The sequence below is a fragment of the Marmota marmota genome, unplaced genomic scaffold (genome assembly GCF_001458135.2).
Source record: "Marmota marmota marmota unplaced genomic scaffold, marMar, whole genome shotgun sequence".
Classification (NCBI taxonomy): domain Eukaryota; kingdom Metazoa; phylum Chordata; class Mammalia; order Rodentia; family Sciuridae; genus Marmota; species Marmota marmota.
In genome coordinates this window covers 34,656,623-34,679,269 of record NW_025999949.1, presented here as the reverse complement: position 1 = coordinate 34,679,269, position 22,647 = coordinate 34,656,623, and the positions used below count along the sequence as shown (strand labels likewise).

The window sequence follows — 22,647 nt, the reverse complement described above, 5'->3', positions numbered from 1 at the left end:
CTGCCCTGCCCTTCAGGGCTTGGATCTGCTGTGCAAAAGCAGATGTGCATTCCTCACCCAGTGCTTGGGACAGGGCCTTGTGGCTCCCCGGCAGGAGTCTGCTCACCTGCAGGACGTCCTAAGCCCCTCAGGCTGCCACAGCAAACAAAGTGCCACGGGCAAGGGCTGTGGGCAACAGGGGTATGTCTCTCGGGAGGTGCGGGTCTGCCACGGAGGCTCTGGCAGGTTCTTTGTCTGGCGAGGGCTGCTTCTGAGTCTGCTGTGCTTTCTCTATAGTGTCAGCAGTAGAAGGGGTGAGGGAGTTTCAGGGCCTCTTTCTCAAAAGCACTAGTCCTAAGCCCCTCTCACAGCTCCCCCCCCCAGCATCACATCATGGATTAGGAGTTCAGCATGTGAATTTGGGGACACAGACATTCAGGCCATGGTATTCCATGCCCGGCTCTCCCAAGGCCATATCTTCTTCTTTTTTTGCCAAATCAATTCATTGCATTCCCGTAGCTCAGATCTTTCTGACGTCAACTCAAAAGTCTTTGGTCCCAAGTCTCACTACCTGTCTGCATCAATGTGGGCAAGACTCAGGGTTCCATTGATCACAAGGCAGATGCTCTCCAGCTAAGGGTCTGGTTCTGGGCTTCTGAAATACAGTGGTGGGATAGGCATGAGATAAATGTTCCCATTCCTACAGGGAAGAGTAAGAAAAAGATCCTCATCCCAAGCAAGTCCAGAACCCAGCTGAGCAGCCAAGGCTGGAGAATAGCCTTTCTTGGCTTGATGCTCGCCTTCCAGATCCACCAGAATGGGCCCCCATTTCAGACCTATGAAGGTGGGGGCCTCTTTCCAGACCCAGCACCCTGCAGCTCCACAAGGCAGAGATTCAGCCCCTAAAGTGCCTGTGTTCTTCTGAGCAGGAGCCATCTTGTCACACTGGTGGCTCCATGGTCCCTGCCCCAGTATGGCTTTCTGATCTGCGCCAGGCTCCTGCACTTTGGGCCTGTGAGGTGAGGGCCATCCTTGATGACTTCTGAAGTGCCCTTGGGTCATTCGTCATTTGGGACAGGGAGTCCTGGGCTTCTGTTGAGGTGACTGAGTGACACACCTGAGTCACCTGGTCACATCCTCTGTGTTCTTCTTTTCACTGTGGATAGGCTGAGTGACAGATTTTTATTTTATGTTCTGCTTTTCTTTTGGTTACATTCTGTCTTTATATCATTCTCTCATCTTGCTCTAAGAGGTCCAGAGAAACCAAGCCGCACCTTCAACCCTGTGCGGATGTTCTCCTCTGCCGAATTTCCAGCTGGCTGCTCACAGGCTCAACTTCCCAGGGAGCACTGGCACGTGAGCACACACCAGCTGTGGTCTTGCCATGCCATGGCCAGGTGCCTTTCTGCTTCTGCGCTGCAGCATCATCTGCACCATCGTCTGAGGTCTCCTCAGAGTGGCCATCACCAACCAGGTCCCGGGGGCATCAGCTAGATGTCCTCTTTGACTGGCAGGCTCTCCAGCCCTCCCTGCTCTTTCCGGACACCTGCAGGACACCAGCTACACAGCTCTTCACAGGAGTCGTCTGTCCACATCACGACATCACGACCCTTGGCAGAGTCGCCTTTGACAGGCGTTCCTGGCAGTGTAGGCCTGTTCTCAGGTGCACTCGCAGCCCCTCCCAGGGTCTGCCTGGTCCCCAGCCACAGCTGCTCCACGGTGTATGTCTTTGTGGCAGCAGCCCCCACTTTTAGTACCAGGTTTTTGTCTTGCCCCCTGGGGCTACTGAAATCAAACCGCTGCTGCTGTGAGATGCTTGTTCCTCACACCCTGGAGGCAGCATTGAGGCCCAGCTGACTCTGCCTCGCCCTCACCCATCTCCTGCTGTGCAGAGAGGCTTATCACTCTCCTCAGGTGAGGCTGAGGGAGGGGCCTTTCTTGGTTCCTGAGAGCACTAATCTTGTTCATGGGGCCACACTCAGGACCTAGTCACCTCCCGATGGCTTCCCCTCCTAATTCTGTCACCGTGGGGTAGAGTGCATGTTCAGGGAGTGGTGGAAGAGCTGTCCAGAGACTGAGGGTTTGGGTTTTACAGACTAGGAACACCCCCTCACCACTGCATTTCCTAGAGAAATCTTTCTGATTTAAAGCACAGCATTTCAGCAGAGGGTGTAGAAGGTGCTTCTCCTCATTCCAACTCTTCTCTGTGGGTCCTTGGGAGTCAGAGTGCGTCTCGCAGCTGTAAGTCTCGGGGACCTGCTCAGCGTCCGTCTGTGACTCAGGACAGTGGGTGTGCTTCACTTTTGATGAGAGGGTTAGTGCTGCTTGTTCCGTGGTGAGTACGTTTTCTGGGCTCCCCACCATCAGTCGTGACGTGGATAGAAATGTCCTGCCAGGCCTGCGGCTGTGGGAGCCTTCCTCTCCTGCCCAGGCCTGTGCTGTTGAGGTCTCTTGCTCGGCTTCTTCACCCTCACCACTGATCTTTGAGGCATGGACTGTGAGCCTGTTTTCCCTGTGAGAGAGGAGTCAAGGCTGCCGTGGCCACACAGCTGGCTGGAGCTGGACTGTGGCTGCAGGGCACCAGCGGCACAGCTCTTCACGAGAGTCATCTTCTGTGGCTTGGCTGTGTCCCTAGAGCTGGGCATCCCTTCTCACCTAGCTTCAGAAAGGCACCAGAGACGGTGGAAGGCTTTTCTGAGTCAGAATGACACTGGCCCCAAACAGACCAGAAAATTAAGATATGATAATTGTTGTTGTTTGCTTAATTATCAAACCATTAAAATTAAATTTCACAATAACCCTCACTAATGCATAAATCTATTTTTAATTCATGGTGATAGATGTTATCTCACTACATGCTTCAAGAGACTGTGTTCGTTTTGTCCTCCTTTGCTGCAGAAGACTGCGTTCTTTTGCAGGAAACCTGGCACTGAAGTGTCCACACACGGAAGGGTTTGTGGCCTGGAGGATCTGCATGGACCCACCTGTTGTCTGTTTTGTCAGTGTGCCCAGATGGACCACAGAGCAGCTTTGGTGCAGGACGACCCAGGAGGGGACAGCCCACAGCTCGGGGGCCCTGAAATTTCTTGAGGTTGTCAAGGCTGTGCTTTCTGTGTAGCTCTGTCTCCCAGGGACTGTGCCATGCCGCACATTCCTATTCCTGCTCGTCCAAGCACAGAACAGCACAGAACGCACATGTCTGGCTCTTCCCCCAGCTGTCTGTAACGCTGTTTCTCATTTGGTTCCTTCAGACACTCCAAGGAACACTGTGGATCATCAAAGTGAGACCTAATCTGTGGAGGGAGACTAGTTTTATCACTAATTGTGTCAGTTATATTTGTGTGGCTGTGACCAAAATACCCGAGAAGAACAACTTAGAAGAGGAAATTTATTTTGGCCCATGGCTTCAGAGGTTCAGTTTGTAGCCAGCTGACTATTGCTCTGGGTTCAGGGTGAGGCAGAACGTCATGGAGGAAGGTGTCAAGGAGCACTGCTCTGCTCACAGCCGCCAGGAAGCAGAACAGAGCTAGGGCCAAAATACAAGGCCTAAGCACAGACCCCCAGTGACCTTCTGCCTCCGCCACACCACACCTGCCTCGGTCACCACTTCCTCAGTCCATTCAAATTATTAGTCCATCAGATGGATTAATCTATTGAATGAATTATCCACTGACTACGTTACCCGCTTCTAGCCAATTCTTCTGCTCCAAATGCATTAACACATGAGCTAGTTGTTTAGGGGGCATTTCATATGCAAACCATAACACTAGTTGTTGTTTAATGTTACCTATAATACTTCAGCACTTCTCGACCTCTCAGCCTGGATGTTCCCTTCTGCAGTCTTTCTGAGTTACAGATAATTAATTTTTTTTTTTCTGTGTACCTAGTTGTTCAATCTGAAAGAAAAGTAGGAGATTCCTTCAGAGTCTTGGCTTCAGAAAAGGCACCTTATGTGTTCTTGCACCACTGGTTGAGGCACACCCTGCAAGGGCTGGTAGAGCGGGGGTTCTAGTCCCCTGTCCAGAGCAGCTTGTGAAGTGTTTCTAATAGAAACCCAGATGGCTCTTGAGGCAATGGGCGCCTCCTAATGATCAATAGGCAGAGAGCAGAAATGCCAGAGTTCAGCCCAGAGAAGCAACTGGAATTGAGATTCAGTGACTTGGAAGATGCAGTGGTTTGATGACTCAGATGACAGGAGAAATTCTTTGCTTTTTGTGAGTACCGAAAAATATGACGGCTTGATTGGGTTTGCATAAAAAAAGTTCCTTAAAAATCCTAGCTGGGAGCTTTTCCTTCTGGGTATTTCTCTCTGTTATTGTTGGTGACTTCCCCTATGGGACGATGTCTGGAGTGTTCCCTTAGCGTGGGGCAGACAGGAGGGCCCCTGCTGATGTGTGGCTCGCCCTGTCTGTAGACCCTCAGCTGCTCACTGCCACGGCGGAGGCCCGTGAGTGCAGGCTTGAAGCTCGGGAGTCCTTCCCAGCCTGGCTCTACTTGAGCTTCTTCAGTGTCTGGGGTGCGTCACCTAGCCTGTTGAGGTCCCAAGGGCTTTTGCATAAAATAGGAATAACAGTTCATGTCCGACAAGTGTTCTAAATAGTAAAATCAATCCTTGCCACATACCTACCACCATGCCTGTGCACCATGCATGATCAGAGCAGGCCAGGGCCTGGGTGAAGGGTGTGCAATCGAAGGTGTGGGTTTCCTTTCTGTGGAGATGACCGTCCCAATAGATGGGTAGACATACAAGCAGTATGAAAAGGCATGGGCACAGACCACCCCAAACAGCCCACAACACTTCAATAACTGACTGCACAGAGACCAGAGTAGAGGAGATATCAGAGAAAGAATTTAGAAAATTCATGGTTAAAATGTTCAGTAAGCTAAAAGAAGACATAAGGAGTAAAATTAGAAAAGACAGTAACTTAAAGACATAGAGATTCTGAAGAAGAAACAGACAGAAGTCCTGGAAATGAAAGGCTTAGTAAATTAAATTAAAAATTCAATGAAACCAACAGACCACTCTGAAGATAGATTTTCAGGCCTTGAAGTATAATCTTGAAAATAAAGTTGACAATAAAGGAAATATGTTAAGAAAACATGACCATGATATTCAAGAAATCTGGGATACCATCAAGAGACAAAAAATAATCATTGAGGTAGACGAAAGCTCCAAAATACAAACAAAATGAATGCACAATCTTTTTGATGAAATAATTAATAGAAAACTTCCTAAATCTTAGAAATGAAATGGAAATCCAAATCCAAGATGAATAAAGAAAAGAAAAAAAGAGGGAAAAAACGTACATAACGAACTCCAATAGGCAAGATTAAATGAGATCCTCTCCAAAACGTTATAGTGAAAACAAATGCCTAGTATACAGAATAAGGATAGAATTTTCAAAGCCACAAGAGGAAAGCAGCAGGTCATATTTAGAGATAAACCAAAGTGGTTTTCAACTTTTTTTTTTCAGCCTACGCCCTAAAAGCCAGGAGAGCCTGGAATATTATATATCAAGCCCTGATAGAAAATGGGGACGAACCAAGGTTACTATACCAGCAGTATTTGCCTTCAGAATGGAAGATGAAACAAAAACCTTCCATGATAAGCAGAAACTAAGAGCAATAACACAAGAGAAGGGAATTAAATAGGTAAAAGTAGGAAGAAAAAAAAAGCCAGAGGCTGGGGTTGTAGCTCAGTGGTAGAGCACTTGCCTAGCAGGTATGAGGCACTGGGTTCAATTGTTAGCACCACATAAAATAACTAAATAAAGTATATGATTCAGTGTTCTTTAAACAAAAAGTCAAATTATCTTGCTTGCTGATGGCATGATCTTATATTTAGAAGACTCAGGTCATGACTTCTAGAACTGATACACTGAGTTAACAAAGTAGCAGGATAGAAGATCAAAATACATAAACCAGTCACTTTGATGTATTCCAATAGTGAATCTGCTGAGAAAGCAATGAGGAAAACTATACCATTTACAATAACCTCAAAATAAAATAAAACCAAATAAAACTTGGGAATTAATATAATGAAGAAGGTGTAAGACCTCCCTTATGAAAACTATCGAGCCCTGAAGAAAGAAATCAAAGAAGACCTTAGAAGATGGAAAGTCCTCCCAGGTTTATGGAAAGTCAGAATTAATATTGTCAAAATGACCATACTACCAGAATCATTATATATATTAAATTCAATCCCCATCAAAACACCAATGGCATTCTTCACAGAACTAGAAAACTCATTTGGAAGTCCTAAAACTCATTTGGAAGAATATGAGACCCAGAATAGCCAAAGCAGTCCTGAGCGAAAAAAGAGCAATGCTGGAGGTGTAGGTATCACAGTAGCTGATCTCAGATTATACTACAGAGGTATAGTAAGTAATAAAGGAATAGTGTTGACACTAAGACAGGTTTGAAGACCAACACAACAGCATAGAAGACACAGAGACAAAACCACGTAGATACAGTTATCTTATACTTGATGAAATGCCAAAAACATACGTGGGAGAAAATGTAGCCTTTTAAACAAATGGTGCTTGGAAAATAGGGTGTCCTTATGTGGAAAAATGAAACGATCTCTCTCTCTCTCACCCTGCAAAAAGTCAACGCAGAGTGGACCTCAGATATAGGAATGAGACCAGAAATTCTGGAACTGCTAGAAGAAAATGTTGACTCAACTCTCCAATGTATTGGCACAGGCACCGATTTACTTAACAAGATTGCAAGAAACAAAACCAAGAATCAATAATTGGGATGGCATCGAATTAGAAAGCTTCTGCATAGCAAAGGAAATGATAAGAGTGTGAAGAGAGAGCCTGTGGAAAGGGAGAAAAATCTTTACCACCTGTTCCTCAGATAGCGGATTAATATCCAGAATATATAAAGAACTCAAAAACCTTGATAGCAGGGGAAAAAACCCAATTCACAAGTGAGCAAAAAAAACTAAATGGACTCTTCTCAAAAGAGGAACTACAAAAGGACCATCAGTATCTAACAGAGTGTCCAACATCTCTAGCAATCAGGGAAACGCACTCAGAACTACAGTAAGATTTTATCTCATTCCAGTCAGATGGGCAATGATCAAGAATACAAATAATAATAAATATTGACTATGTCGAAGGGGAAAAGGTACATGTATACGTTGTTGATGGGAATGCAAATTAGTGCAACCACTCTGTATAGCTGTATGGAGATTCCTCAAAAAGCTGGGAATGCAGCCACCATATGACCCATCTGTGCCACTCCTTCGTATATGTTTGATTTCACTATTTTACTTCTGTGGCCAAAAGTCCCAACAAGAACAATTTTAGAGAAGGAAAAGTATATTTGGGGGCTCATGTTTCAGAGGTCTCAGTCTATAGATAGCAACTCTTTTCCTCTGGGCCAGAGGTGAGGAAAACATCAGGGGGAAAGGTATGGTGGAGGGAAGCAGCTGGTACCCTCACTCCAGAAAGGAGAGAGAGGGTGGGGCAATGACTGTGCCACTCTAGGAGGACAAGATATCTACCTCAAAGGCACACCCCTGGGACTTATCTCCTCCAGCCACACCTACCCGTGTGCAATCACCACCCAGGGGACTAATGCATTGCTTAGGCTAAGGCTCTAAAAACCAATCTTCTCACCTCTAGACTTTCTTGCATTGTCTCACACGTGAGCTTCTGAGGGACACCTCATATCTAAACCATAATATTACATATCCAAAAGATCTAAAATCAACATACTATTGGGATGCAGCCACATCATGGTTTATAGTAGCACAATTCACAGTTGCTAAGCTATGGAACCAGTCCGGGTGCCCATCGACAGATAATTGGGTAAAGAAAATGTGGTATATGTATACATGCACCACTACTCAGCCATAAAGAATTAAATTATGGCATTTGCTAGGAAATGGATGAAACTGGGGATCATCATGCCAAGTGAATAAAGCCAGACCTAGAATCAAAGTTCTGAGATGCAGAAGTTAGACCAAAAGAGGGGAGGGACTTCTATGAAAAGAGAAGAGAGATCAGTGGAGTAGAGGGAGGGGATTGAAGGGGGGAGGGCAGATGGGGAAAGGGAAGAATGGTGCAATGGATCTCACCTAATTTTCCTGGGTATATATATGAATCTCACCTTCATGCATATCCACAAGGTACTGACTGTTTGAAAACTACAAATAAATAGAAGAAAGATCAATAGGGTGGAGGGGCAGGAATAGGGCAAGTATTAGAATGGAATCAGAGCAGATTATGTAGCACGTTGGATACTTATGTGAAAATGAACCCCAAATCATGTATAACAGAAGTGAACTCAAAAAAGGAGGGATGCCCTCCCTGCTCTCGCCAGCCTGCTGATCCTGTGAGCTGGGTGCATCCCGGGCACTGGGAGACTCAAATCTCCCCTGCGACAGACACACTGCCAAGAGCAGTACTCCCAGTGCCAGACTGAGACCGGTGAGATCAGCGTCTGTGTCTGGCTTCTCTGTGACTGTCCCACCGCTTGGTCCTCCTGGCACCGGCTGGTTTGGTCAGTGAGCCAGTGAGTTGGCGTCCTGTGCTTCAGGGCCCGTCTCCTCAGGCTCTTACTCTGGTCCTGCCTGGTCATCAAGCAAGGCCTGATTTGGTCAGAAGGTCTCTCAGGGGAGTATGGCAGTGTTTAACTCTGTTCACCTGGAAGAGTGGGCAGCCATGGCCCCAGTCTTGTATTTTCTTGGGTGTTTCCATTCTGGTTAGGGCTTATCAGTGACTCCCAAGGCCAGCGTGTCCTTGGCCACGGTCCTGCAGTGGGCCTGAGGACCTCACTTGTCCTTCCCCTCCTAGGGATGGGAATCCGGGGGCTGAGCCGCATTCCTGGATATCTCAGGTGAAGCCCTCCCGACTCTGGCTCCTCAGCTGTCTCTGCCATCTGTTAGGAAAGGCACTCACCTGATCTCCTGGGAAAGGGGAGTCCCCAGATGCGGCAGAGGCGGCAGTCCCAGTTCTGCTGGTGCTGGGCTGGGACCTTACCTCCTGTTTTGTTGTGGAGATGAGGTGCCCCCAAAATCTCCTGTTAGTGCAGGAACATTCAGAGGTGACATGATGGCATTATGAGAGCTATAACCTCATCAGCATAATGCGAGGTGGGAACTGTGGGCAGGTGGGGCATGGCTGGAGGACCTGGGTGGGTCACTGGGCTGTGCCCTGGAAGGGTGCATAGCCCCCACTCCATACTACCTGTTGCCATGCCCTGAGCAGCGTTCCCTACCATGCCCTTCCTGGGGTGTGCTGCCTCACCTGGGCCCAGAGCAGGGAGTCTGCCGTCTAGGCACTGAACCTCCGAAACAGTGAGCCCCAACTGAACCTTCCCTCCTCTGAGTTGTTCTTGTTGGGTGCTTTGGTCACAGTGATGAAGAAGGTGACAGACACTCTGCCCTTCTCTGCAGTTCACCTCCTCCCCTGACACACAGGGAGGGAGAGTCCATCCCACCTGCCTGGGAGCTGGGTAACTTCCGAGAAAGGCCACAGCAGAAGGTCGCTGCTGATGGCCATGTGCCATGGACACGTGAAGCATGGTGACACATTCTTTTCATCGAAAACTTTACTGTAGAGCTTTCAAATACGTAAAAAAGGTGCCCAAATAGTATTTTGAACCTCCATGAACTTGCCACCCTGCTGGGCAAATAGTCTCACAGCAGCATCCCCTCCCTCCCGCCTCGTCCCCACTCCTATTGCTGTGAGGCAAGCCCAGGAAACACTGCTTCTTCTGCACACAGTTCCATGTTTAATGCCTGGATTCTTTCTTCAAGGCCTCAGTACCATGTCATGCTTTAAAGTTAACAGTTCATTATTGAGTACCCACTGTTTAAATTTCCATTTGTCCCTATCATATCGTTAAACATTCATTTGACTCAGAATTCAAGCTACTGCCGTATCTCAAATCCATTTGCAGTCTGTGGGTTTCCTGTGCCTCTCTTTCTCTAGTTGGGAGCCCCCCTCAGCTGGGCCTACTTCCTGCCTGCCTGCCTGCCTGCCTGGGCTGGCGCTCAGCCGGTTCTCTGGCTGCTGCTTTGTTATTCCTTGTTAAGTGAGCAGTGGGATCTAGGGGCTTGACCATGCCCAGCGGTGTGTCCCCACGGCTGCTTTGCATGTGCCTCTGTGCCTGTTGGAGGGACCCATACTTGCATACCTTGTTGTTCCCTGCTTTGGCCCTGTACCCAGATACCTTGCTGAGAGTCCATGAGTGACTTTCCATCCCTAGGGCCCAGTGGACATTAAGAAACCCCAGCTGTTCTTCAAAACAAAACACCAGGGTATGTCCTGTCTGGGGTATGGAGATGACAGAGAGGACAGGACCCTGTCGGCTCTGGACCACCAGACTCCTTGACATCCAGTGTCATCAGCTGCACTGTGGCTGCTGCGGGGGTGGGGGGGGGGATGTGGGCAGTGCTGACGTTTGGCATCTCAGGCTCTCTGAGGCCTGGCAGAACCTGGAGACCTCCCAGCACCCCAGGTGGCCAACTCAGCCTGGAGTTGGGGGCGGGTTGCTGGAGGAGCACCAGGCAGGAGTGACTGTGAGCTGCCCACAGATGTGTCCAGGGTGCAAGAGAGGGGTGAGCCCAGTTGGATGTCTGGGACTTTCTGGCACAAACTTGCTTAAATGTCCTCTGTGTCCATTTGTCATGTTAGGCTGCTTCCTCTAATAATAACTTGAGCTTGTAACTTTGTGCATGTGTATGTGTTTCTTGACAAGGGTTATCCCATCAGAAGGGGACATCTCTTGGAATCCCAGGAGCTCAGGGGGCACCCGGAACAATTTGTCCTGGGCGCCTGTGTCTCATGGCCCTCTCCCCTGCTCTGCTCCTATATCAGTGCCCATGTATAAATGACTCCAAGGCTAGTGCCACAGCAGGAGGCGAAGGAAGCAGGTGGTAGTGGATTCTCCCTGTGAGGCTGGACAGGCTGCTGTGTGAGCTCCGGGTCTCAGTCGTCCCGAAGGTGCATGCTGTGTCTCTGTGTCTCTGATTTGCATTTTCCTAGTGACCCATGATCACATCTTTTCAGGAGCTTGTGAGCCACTCAGAGGTCTCATCTGGAGAGGTGTCTGAGTCTAGTGTTCTTTTGATCAGGCTGGTGGCCATCTTCTTATTGAGCTCTGAGATTCTTTCTATATTATGGTACAAGCCCTTTTTCATATATATGACACAAGGATATTTTTTTCCAGCCTATGAGTCATTCTTTTATTTTCCTCATGGTGAACAGAAGTTTTAAATGTCAAAGTCCAATCTTGTATTTTTTTCTCTTATAAATTGTGCTTTTGGTGTCATATGCAGGAGAATTTTGCATATTCCAAGGTCAGAGATATTTCCTCCTATGTTCTCTTCTGCAGGTCTCACGGTTTTAGGTCTTCCGTTATTTCTTCAGTCCTTTTTGAGCTGGTTGTTTTGGGTATGATGTGAAGAGATGCTTCAGTATCCCATGCACGTGGGCATCCATCTGCTGCAGGCCAGCAGGGGAAGCACCGTCCTCTGCACTGAGGCCTTTGTGGACCACAAGTGCTTGGGTTACTCTGAAGACTCGGTTGAGGGCAGCAGCTGCTGTGGACCTCAAAGGAGAGGGGAGGATGGGCTTGGGTGGACAGGACAGTTGGTGCAGAGTGAAGCTGAGACAGGAGAGGTGACCCTGTGGGCAGGCCCTTGGTACTATAGGGCAGATGAGGGCCTTGAAGGCCAGATCTGACAGGACCTGGGTGCAGGGGGAAAGGAATTATCTCCGTTGTGTTCTTAATAGGGTTTTGGGGGCGTTGAGAGGATGCCTTTACCTTGGTCTTTCCCCTGTTAGGGCTGTGGTTCTTCAGGTGTGGACTCCCAGCCAGTATTAGCACCATCTCCAGAGACACATGGGGAATTCCTGTCCTTCCTGGGAAACTGTACATCCGAATCCTTGAGATGCGGATTCTGAGACAATTTCTGTTTTAGGTGAGATATCGCCTATATAACTTGGCTCTTTAAACCCCCCCACCTCCGCACCCCAGTTTTCTCCTAAATACTGCTGCCTAAGCCTGAGCCTGAGCCTGAGCCTCAGCCTGAGCTGGGTTGAGCTGCACAGCGCTCTGAGGTCTCATCTGGCCTTCTCTAACCAGGGTTAGCACTCCAGACGTGGGGAAACCTCTTTGTCTATTCTCCAACTTCCTGGAACTTTCTCCGTGGTCTTCTCCACGTTGATATCCCCTCTGTGTTGTTTTTTTTTTTTTTAAAGCTAGTGTAACATTTCTATGATTTTGACATTTGTCACTTCACCTGATTCAAGCCTCCTAGGTACACTGACTTGGTCATGCACAGCCGTGCAGCCCTCCTGACTATTGCGCCTGACCCTGGGTACTTTTGAGAATGGCTCGGAGACAGTGATGGCTGTGGTAGGCATGCAAGGACAGTAGGCCACGCTGGACTGGAGGCTGGCTAGTGGCCTCTGCCTGCCAGGTTAGCTGCTCAGCTGCTGAGACGGGGCCATAAGCTCAGACTCCCCTCAGAGGGAGCCCCGGAGGCTGAGCCACGTAAGGTCCATGTGCTTACACCATGAGGTTTCGTTGACATCCGCTCGTACAGGAGTGTGGTAGCCAACTGAAGCACACTTCTTATAGTAGGAACATTTGCTGTTAAAAAAAAGTAACTCTTTCATTCTGTCCTCTGTTGGGTAATGCACTTCTTTCCCTTCCCTCAGCCCTGGGGTCAGCTGGGGCCAGCGTGTAGAAGAGGAGCTGCTGTGCAGCCGCCTGGGTGGTGGAGGCCTTGGCCAGGGCCAGGCCTGAATCTCAGCCGTGGAGAAGCTGAACTTTGACGGCCTCTCCCCATCTTACAAGTCTGTGAGGCACTTTGGCAGTGGAAAATAATTAAATTTGTTCTTCATCCTATATTTTGTTTTGCAGAAATTCTTTGGGCTCTGAATTTGTTGCTCTCTCTATTGCCCCAGGGGTCCAGCCTCAAATGCGGAGGTTTGGTTGAGGTTCAGATAGGAACCACCTTGACCCTGGTATTAGTGGCTTGAGTCACTTTGGGCTGAGCTGTGCCAAGGCCATGGCATGTGGTGGTGCAGGTTGTGTCTTGTGTTAGTTGCGTGCAGCCTGAAGCCCCTTCCACAGCCCGTGTGATTTGAAAGAGTGTTCTTTTCTGAGTGGCCTGCCCAGAGGTGGCACTTTGGACCGTGAGCACATTGACTGGCTCGCAGAGGAAAACTGATGTGCCATGGTCTTGGGTGCACCCTCCTGGTGGGGCTCTGCACTGCCTTGGCTGTGCCCACTGCTGGGAGCGTTGGCAAGAGCAAGGGAAACGGCCCACACTGAACCACCTCTGGGGCCGGGTCTTGGCCTGACCCCTCCTCAGAGCTGTGCCACCAGGTATAAATGGAGATGTGGTGTCTGACCCCTGTCCTGCACCTCCTTACCTTCCCTGCAGGCTTTTGGTGGTGGTGCGTGGCTTGGAGTGGGGCACCACTAGGGTGGGTTTTTCACACAGAATGTTTGAAGACGTTCTGGGGCCTCCATTCCTGCTTCCAGCTGTCAGCATCCGTTAGATAGATGTCTGCTTGCCATGCAGACGTGAGCTGATGGCCCAGCTGAGAATGGTGCAGGTCTTTGTGCAGAGCCAGGCATGGGGCAGAGCACCCACCCTGGTAGGGTTTGTAAGGGAGAGGCCGGGCCAGGGTCCCTGGAGCAGGGCTCCTGTCCCACCAGACAGGACCATGCTTTGACGTGCTCCTTAGGGAATGGGGTCCCTAATTCCCAAGACTTGCTCACATCTCAGGAGTGAACGAGTTAACATGGCAGCAGTGCTAGGAATGGCTCTGGAGTCAGGGGTCTACCGTCCCAAAAGTGGCCCTAAAGTGCAGAGAGGCTGCGGCCACAGGCGGCTTCCGATGGCAGAGCCTGGACTGCACTCCTGTCCGTGGCTCTTGAGGCCCTGCTCAGTCCCGTGGGCATCGTGGGTGCCTCCATTTCCTCAGCGTGGGAAGCTCGTCGCTCCAACCTGGTACCTCGCCCCTTGGCCCAGGGATGGAGCTTGAGTCCCTTGTGGCTTGGAGAAGGTGGCAAGGGGAGCCTGAGACAAGTCACTGAGTCTCACTGTGGGACAGCCTGGCCTGCTGTCCTGGGCAGGGGTCTGCAGGGATCTGTGGGGCAGGAGACAGTCTGAGCTCTCGCCTCTTTGGGAAAGCGTGTCACGGAAGGCCCGCTGTCATTTGTCAGCAGATCATTTATGGCCCAGAAAAATTGCTGCGTCTCTCCTTGGACTGCAGCTTGCACAATGTTTTTTACATAATGAAAGAAATACTTCAAAAAAAAAAAAAAAAACTTCAGTTTGGAGAACTGGCTAGGAACTCTGATAACGAGGTGGTGGCAGAGAGCAAAGTGCTTGCCTGTTAGAACCGTTGGTGGCAAAACCAAAGTGAGACGAGGCTGACGCAATGGAGTCGTTTAATTTGTGTTGGTCTGGAAAGTGTTTGAGAAGTCACATTAACCCGGAGGACCCATTAGCTACTGGAACCTGCCCAAGGTAGACACAGAAAAGCCAGCATCGGAGAGGAGCTGCTTTTGGCCTCCAGAGCTTGACGTTGGTGCCCCTGGCACTGGAGGAGGGTGCCCGTGCCTCTGCCCAGGCCTTTTGCTCGCACCGTCCTCTCGTGCCGTTCACCTGTCATGGCCCTTCAGCAATAGCAGGTTTCCAGAGCCATCCGAAAAGGGCCTCCAGGGTCCCTCCCACCGTTCCCACTGGCCGTCTGGGGAACAGCTAGGTGAGATCAAGTGACGTGCCCCGGCTGGCACTGCCAGTCTGTCGGTCAGGATGCCCACTGAGTGTCTACTAAGATGCCTGCTATGGAGAGCTCTGTCGCACTTGCTTACCTGTTGGTCCCAACTGTGAACTAGGTTCTTAGTAGGAACTAAGCCCTGCTCTGGGCACCAGAAATACAGGTGTTAAAGGGCAGTGGTGTCGAGCCCGTGGAGTCCAGTGGGAGGAGAGGGGCTGCACAGATGATCCTGGGCCCTCTGGGGTGGGCAGCGTGCGGCCCCATGCATTATGACTCTTGTGAAGCACAGTGTGGAGTGAGAAGCTGTCTTATGTCACCCTCTTGTCTGACGTCGCCTCTGCTGACCATGCAGAGGTTTGGGAGTGGCCATACCAGACACACACAGCATGTGTGTAGACGTGTTCAGAGACGTGGCTGCCTGCAGACACGTAAGATGGTGAATATTTCCCCCTCTGTCTGGGATATGGTTGCTTTGGCTCATGGGGTCTGTCTGAAGTGCAGGTGCAGCTGACATTGCAGAAGGGCCTCTAGCATAGGGCTCTGCTGCTCACCGTGGTTGTGTTACACAGTCGTTGGTGGGCCCGCAACCTCCCTGAGCACCAGTGTTGTCTGTGCAACAGGATGCTGCTAGCCGGCTTTGCTGGGCTGCTGGGGGTCCTTGGGGTGAGGGGTCTTTCATCCCTGGCATAGTGCTGATCTAGTATTCAGTGAGGGATTCTAAGGAGAAGTTGCTTCTCTTTCCTTGGGGAAGCTGGTGTGCTCCTCTCTAAAGCAGAGCAAAGGGAAGACTTTAAGACAAGGCAGCAGTTACCATCCACCTTCAGCAATGGGGGACTCTGAGGGCACAGACCAGTCCACTCACACTGTGAGTCCAGGTTGGTTTGGCCCAGAAGCCTGCCAGTGCTGTTGTCCCCTCTGGACTCTTCCTCTCCCCAATTTCAGGATTGTCCTGTTGATCCCTGAGATCCAGAGAGATGGCAGGCAGACTGGGCATGCCGTCCTGGGAGGACACGTTGAGCTCGATGGGAGCAGCCCATTTCCAGGGCTGGCTGGAGAGCAGGGGTCACATCACAGCAGGGCAGTCAGGCCCAGGGCAATGCTAGGCTTTCTGAGTTTTACACTGAGAGCACGCACAAGCAGCCTGGTGTGTTTTGAAAAATCCAAAGCAGCGCTCTGTTGCTTCGTGTGCTGCTTCCGTTCTTGTTGTAGAGGAGGAAAGACCAGGAAAGACGCCAGTGTGCTGCAGCGCGCAGTGCCGTGGGGCCGAGGCCTCGCTGCCCTCTGGAGCGCGCTGTCCGTGCCTGGGCTGCCTCTCACCTCCTCACGCCTTCAGACTCCCTCAGGGTCCCTGCTGTGCTGCCATCATGTGCTCCCTGGCTCGTCACCCCTGGGCCCTGCACCTGCCACACAGTCGTGTCATCATTGTTCAGGGTCTGTCCATGGGGAGCACCTTTAGCAGGAACCCTGTCCTCCTCATGTCTCTACTGGTGCCCAGTACAGTGGAAACGGAACCCTGATTCACGTCATTCAGTGAGGACAGGTCATTCTGCAGGAACAAGTGGCCCAGAACCTCAGTGACTCACAGTGAGAAGAGTATCTGTTCCTCATGCAAGTTGTGTGTCCCTCATGGTTGGCCTTGCAGTGCTGCTTGCATTCCACCCATGTCCTCCGTGAGATGTGCAGGTTCCCAGGCAGAGGAGGAAGGGCAGGGAAGGACCATGTGGGCTCACAAGCACACTGCCCAGAGGGGCTCAGGTCCCTTCCAGGCACATTGTGCAGGTCCGAACAAGTCACAGGGCAGGATGGATTCAAGGGGGAAAAGGCAGATGGCCTGTGGAAGGGGCACTGTGTGCCGTGGACAGTAACACAGCCCGCCTTGACCACCACGCCTCTTGCAACCTGCCCGTCATGTTTCATTTTCCCCTCTGTAGAGGATGCGTGCTTCTTCCTCGTCCTATGTTCGTGTGTCACACTGCTCACGTGGGCTCTGTTCTTCTGTGCTCCTGTATTTGTTCAGAAGACTGACATGGTGCACCTACTGTGTGCCAACAGCATGCCGGGCGAAGTGCTGGCAGGGCTGCACAGGATAACCTGACGTCTGTGGCGACCTGTGACCGTGCACACATCTGCCCGGCGGGCGGATGAGGCACAGGATGCTTTAATGCGGGCTCGCTGAGCGCCTACTGGACTCGACCTGCTGTGGCTGCTCCAGGAAAACAGCCTGGCGCCTGCTCTCAAGAAGGCCTCGCCAGTCCCACGACACCAAAGGCTGACTGTTCTCTGATGTGTGGATGCCAACCCACAGTGAGGAGGGGGAGGGAAGAATAGAGGTTCACTGGGTTAGACCGAGAGGAATGGAGGGAGTGAGGGAGGATGGAATGGGGAGGGCAGTAGAATGAATTGGACACAAGTTTCCTGTGTTCATATATGGGTAACCCACATCATGTTCAACCATAAGAGCAGGAAGTTATATGCCATGTATGTATACTAGGTCAGAATGCACTCTACTGCCATGTATACCTAAAAAGAACAATTTTTTTTTTTTTAAAAAGACATCTTTGTTATAGGAGATCAGAACATTTCTGGGCACCTAGCATTACTGGACCTGGTGTTCCCGGCCTCCTGGAAAAACAGGTAGATTTATACCTATTTTGCAAACAAAAACCAAGTTAAAACAGCACTAACTTGTACCCAGAAGGGTATTCTCTCAAAGCCCACCTGGGCTATGGCCGCAGTGCTGCAGGTGTGCTGGGAGAAGACCCCGCCATGCCACGGGGCTCCCATCCCTGTCAGTCAGAGGAGCAGGCAGGGCCCACAGGTGTCCTGTGTTCCCACTGCATGGTGCCCTCAGGAACCAGTCCAGCTGACGCTCTGGGGCATGTGAACAGAACCTGGGGGCTGTCCACTGCCTTCTAGGAGAGAGACCGTCAAGCCAGGGCCTTCTCCCACTGCCTTTGGGTCCTCGCCTCTGCTGTGGCACCTGGCAGGTGCTCCTTAGTACTGGCAGAACTATCCCGGTGCCTGCTACTAGGAAGGTGCTCCTGAAAGCCGAGAGGGACTTCTTACTTTAGAGGGACGTGGGCGTTGCGCTGGAAGGCATCCTAACATATGCAGCACCGTGCTCCAGGGTGTCAGTCCACCGTGCTCCCTTCATGCGGTTCGCTGGAGATCAGGTGGAAGGACATTCTGTATCTCTGATTAGCCACCCTTGAGCCTGCTCCGATGCAGCGTGCGGGGTGTGGGCATCTTCCCTCCCTGTGATTCCTCTTTGGTGTTCCAGAGCAGTCGCCCTGTTTGTGCCTGCCCCTTGCATCAGGAGGCCCCTGGGGCCAGGAGCCAAGCTCATGGCTGATGAGGCTAATGGACACCTCGATAGGGAGACCCCAGTCAACCACATTGGTCACAGGCTCCAGGAGACCAGGAGGCAAAGTGACTTTGCCCTGGAAACCTTCGTGCTTTTTCTTGTTCCCTGACTCTTAAAAAATCATGAATGCTTAGTTTCCTGCTAAATGGAATCTGAGGACCACTTGTGAGCCAAAGTTCTGAGACTTGTGCGCCAAGGTGCCTGCTGACCCTCTTGGGAAGAGCCTGCAGCCCAAGTCCGGGTGGGGGGACCTAGTGAGGCAGCAGGGAGCCAGGACCCGCTGTGGTACTTGGGGGTTAAGCTGGAGAAAGGCGAGTTTTCAGAGGCTGAACGTGGATACCTCTCAATACCTTAGAGAGCAGAGCAAAGCCCAGCTTTGCTGGTACTGAGGGCACATTCCAGAATCAACAGGAATATTCTGGGAAGTCAGTTTCTATCAGCAGTCGTTTCTTTGTTCCTGTGCTAGGGACTGAGGGGCCACACCTCAGTGAGTGTTTTCTTCTTTATATCTAGCAGGGGGTGGAGGAAGGTGGCCAGTGCTGCCCCACAGGGATCCCGGGATGGGGGGACTAACACAGAGAAGTCCACAGAGGGTCTTGCTGGCCTGCGCAGAACTGGCCAGCCCAGTGCGCCGAGGCCAGCCGTGCTTCCCCATCTGCGTCCAGTGTGTCTGCATCACCATGGAATGAACAGCTGCTGCCCTGGTGTTTGGTGGACAGCCTTCCTGCCCTGCTGTCGCTGAGCCGCCTTCTCAGTGTTGAGTGGACAGCACTTGGATCAGAGTTCCTCGGTGGAAACATCAAGTATTTTAGGGAAATTAAAAATCCAGCCTCCATCAAAAGCTGTTTCCCCACATCTGCTGAGTGCTTGAAGTTAGGTTATCCTGCCGAGGCTTTGCCCTGATCATTTCTCAGTGCTGTCCCAAATGTCTACTCGTTCATCATTGTGGAGGTGCAGCTCTGAACATCGGTAATGCGTATCCCGAAAAATGCCTCTGAAACCCTTAGAGGTTGGAATCTTGAAGTTGGGAGGGGTCCCTGAGGCACCTCAAGCCCACACCCCCTGGTTCCACAAATGTGGGCCCTGAGTCTCGGGGGACAGAGTGGCCTTCTCATGACCTCGTGACACGCTGCTGGAAGAGCCCAGACTGGAGCTCTTGTAAGGTTTCTGCCTTGTAAGGCCACGGCTACCTGGTCTTCCGCAAGGCAGCGGGTTCTCAGCGAGGGCCAAGGCAGGGCTCTCTGAGAGGGTGCACTGGCCAAGTTGGGAGCAGACTGATCCTGGTCTCCTGCCCATGGGTCTGGAGAGTGGCCCCTGATCTCCTGGATGGTGACAAGCTCCTTCCCGGCCCTGGGCCCCTGGCCTGAGATGCTGCCTTTCTCCCGTGTTCTGCAGCTCCTGTCAGGCCCCTCTTGCAGTGTCCCTGTGCCTTTCACATGTCTGCAGGTGTCCCTCCCCACAGGTGGGGGTGGGGCCTCATTTGTTCTCTAACCTGTGGGAGTGCCTCATGTCAGCTATGCAGGAGGCAGAGCTTCGGGTGGCCAAAGGGACCCAGCAGATGTGCTTAAGTGGAGGAGCCTGGTTCCTCCAGGTGGGCCCCACATGATCACCAGGGCCTCATGGGGCAAGAGAGAAGAATAGGGTTGGATAAGAGAAGGGATGTACACACAGAGGCAGGCGGGAGGGAGTCTGGGCCCTGAGCCAGGAGTGCAGGTGGCCCGGGAAGCTGCAGAGGGCCTCCAGGGGAAGCATAGCCCTGCTGCTCACTGGTAGACCCCGGCCAGTGGGCCAGAGAGGACACATTTGTGCTGTTTTAAGCTGCTAAGCTTGTCTTTACTTTTTACAGCAACCGTGGAGAACTAATACCGCCACTGAGAGAGTGTATGCAGCCTGGTGGCCAATGGCCAAGAGGGACGCTGGGTGAAGGCTCTGTCTGCTGCCCCAGCCATCAGCACATCACCTGGGCTCTTGCTCTCCCTCCACCTCGTCTCCTCATTCCTCCCCCACCTTTTAAGGAGGAGAGGAGAGGGAGGTACACTCGCTTTGCAAACCATGCCCGGTTGTGAAGCATGAGCTGCTGCTAGGTTGACACGCTCTCCTGGGTCTGAGCTAGAGGGGCCTCCAAACCTGTTTCCTGAGTCCGGAGCCCTTAGGATTCAGACTCCAGGTGCTAAACAAGTCCCTCCTTCTATCTCTGCTTCTGTATTCAGTCCAGTTCTCAGTCTCTGAGAGCTCTATTCACTGGAGCTGGAGGGGCCCTGGCATGGACACTTGGGATGCTCCTGCGTGGCCTGCTCTCAGCACTGGCCTGGGTGTGGTGGTAAGGAATATGCCCACCCCATGCTGTCCATCATGCTAGCCCTCATTGGGCTCTTCCCAGTAAGTCTTTCGCTTTCACGGTGGCACTCACGATGGCAAGAGGGTTGGCACCCTCCTTTACAAACAGGAACACAAGAGCTTACAGAAGTCAGGCTTTTTGCCCAGGAGCAGGCAGCTGCTGTCCACTCTAGCACATGTCTGCTGGTGTCCAGGGCAAAGCTGGGCAATCACTGTAATCACACAGTTGCTGTGCTCAGCCTGCCTGGGACGCAGTGCAGATGATTTGGTTCCCCGTATCTCTTGGATAAAGTGCATGGGAAGAGGGTCTGTCATTGAGCTTCCCGGTGGGTTGTGGGCTCGTCTTGAGACCGGCTGCACTAAGTGCCAGCAGTGCCACCCTCTGCCTTGCACTAAGACCCAGGCTGGGCACCTGCAAGGACTACATCTTGTCCTCACCCTGCTCTTGCATTGCTGGGTGCGGTTCCTTGACGTGGGGGATTTGAGGATGTGGATCAGGGGCTTTTTCACTTCTTCCTCCTTCCCTGGATGGCCATAGCTCTTGGTGGCCACAGGTACTTAGGAACTTTGGGGGGAATAAGTGACACTACCTTTTAACTGAAGGTGACACAGTTGTCCTCCTTTCAGGGCCTCAGGTCACGTGGGCCCTTCTCCCTTTCCCTTTCAGGAGGTACTCAGTGTCCGGGACAATAACACCTTGTGCCTTGCTACACAGGTGCTAAGTGATACATGACCCAGGGCCTGGAAAGCACTGGTGCCGGTGAGCACCCCCTCCTGGGAGGCTGTCCTCGTGAAAGAAAATCTGAACTACAAACCAAGTGTTTTTTACAATTTTTAACTTTGTTCTTTTAGTTATACATGGCAGTAGAGTTTATTTTGACATATCCTACATACATGGAGTGTAACTTCCCATTCTTGTGGTTGTACATGATGTGGAGTTTCACTGGTTGTATATTCATATATGAACACAGGAAAATGATGTCGGATCCATTCTGCTGTACAGACCAAGCCCAAACATAAGGATGCCTGTTTCTGTTACTTATAATACAGAAACAGTGGAAGCAACCACAATGTCCAACAGTCGGGCCTGAGAAGTAAATTGTGGTGTATTTCTATAATTGACTGTTGCATGGCTACCAGGAAATCATGCTGGTGGGCTCAGTTGTCACAAAGAGAATAGTGATGCTAACCAGCACAGGCAAGAGACAAGTCCCCAAATGCAAATAGAGAGAACATCCTCACAGACAGAGGCAGCCACAGCAAGCAGGAGACCCAGCAGTCTGGACCTCAGCAGGCCCAGTACTCCCCGAGCTACTGCTGACCCCTCCTGATGGACGTGTGTTGGTCATGGTCTTGCAGAAACTTTTGGATCCTTCCTTGGAGGTTGGTGTGTTCCCCTTTATGTTCATTCTGCCCGGCCCCCCCCCCCACACACACACACACGCAGTGGTGGCATTGGGGTCATTCCCGTGGAGTCTGGGAGAGCCGCAGCTGGGTTCCCAGGACAGGAAGTGGAGTGTTGCACCCTCGGCAGGCTCACCTGGGGACGGCATGTGGGAGGATAGATGCTCACCACTTGCTACGTGGAGAAGGAGACATGGCATGGTATTTAGAACAAGATGCACAGCACCCGAGGCTGGCCTGGCTTGGCAGCAGCCTTCGTGTACCTGTGCAGAGGAAAGGCAGCAGCGTGGCCGTGGGGAGGGCCATGGGGAGTTTCTCTTCTGCGTTGACCATTTTTGTAATGCACCTGCAGCACTGTTGTTTCATATACGAGTGTGACAGCGAGCCCTTCAACCGTGTTTGAAATTGCCATCTGGTTTTTGGAGCAACACCATATCATTCACCCCATTTTTATCATTTTGTGTGTCTGGGACAGAGTTGAACTTGACACTTTCCCTTTACATCTCTACTCCCATAGCCCCCCCTCACCAAGCACCTTCTGGAGCCCCCATGAGGCCAGGGCTGCCCTGTGGTGCCACTGGGCATATACCTCTGCTGTGGTGGTGCCTGGAAGTTGAGCATTTTGAGTCCTAGAGTGAATCAGACTTGAGTGGAAGTAGCTTCTGGGTCACTTTCCCTAAAGGGAGATAATTCTTATGGGGCCACCACCTTCCGCTGGTCATCTGGGGGTTCCCCGGCTCATTTCCTATCACCAGCTCTGCAGGTCTTTCTCACTAGGGCTTCTCAGCTACAGGCCTGGTG

The 22,647-nt window shown here is 51.3% G+C and overlaps 1 protein-coding gene across 4 annotated transcripts in view; it reads left to right on the top strand.

The window, feature by feature from the left end:
- Trappc9 (trafficking protein particle complex subunit 9) overlaps window positions 1–22,647 on the top strand; it is a 501,039-nt gene that overhangs the window by 309,361 nt on the left and 169,031 nt on the right. The window contains exon 21 of one of the 4 annotated variants that reach the window (XM_048802180.1): window positions 15,105–20,871. The exons of the other annotated variants lie outside the window; for them this stretch is intronic. Coding sequence (XP_048658137.1) covers window positions 15,105–15,181 — 77 coding nt within the window. The 3' untranslated portion in view covers window positions 15,182–20,871. Of the gene's footprint in view, window positions 1–15,104; window positions 20,872–22,647 lie in introns of those variants that run through there. 4 annotated transcript variants of the gene reach the window in all.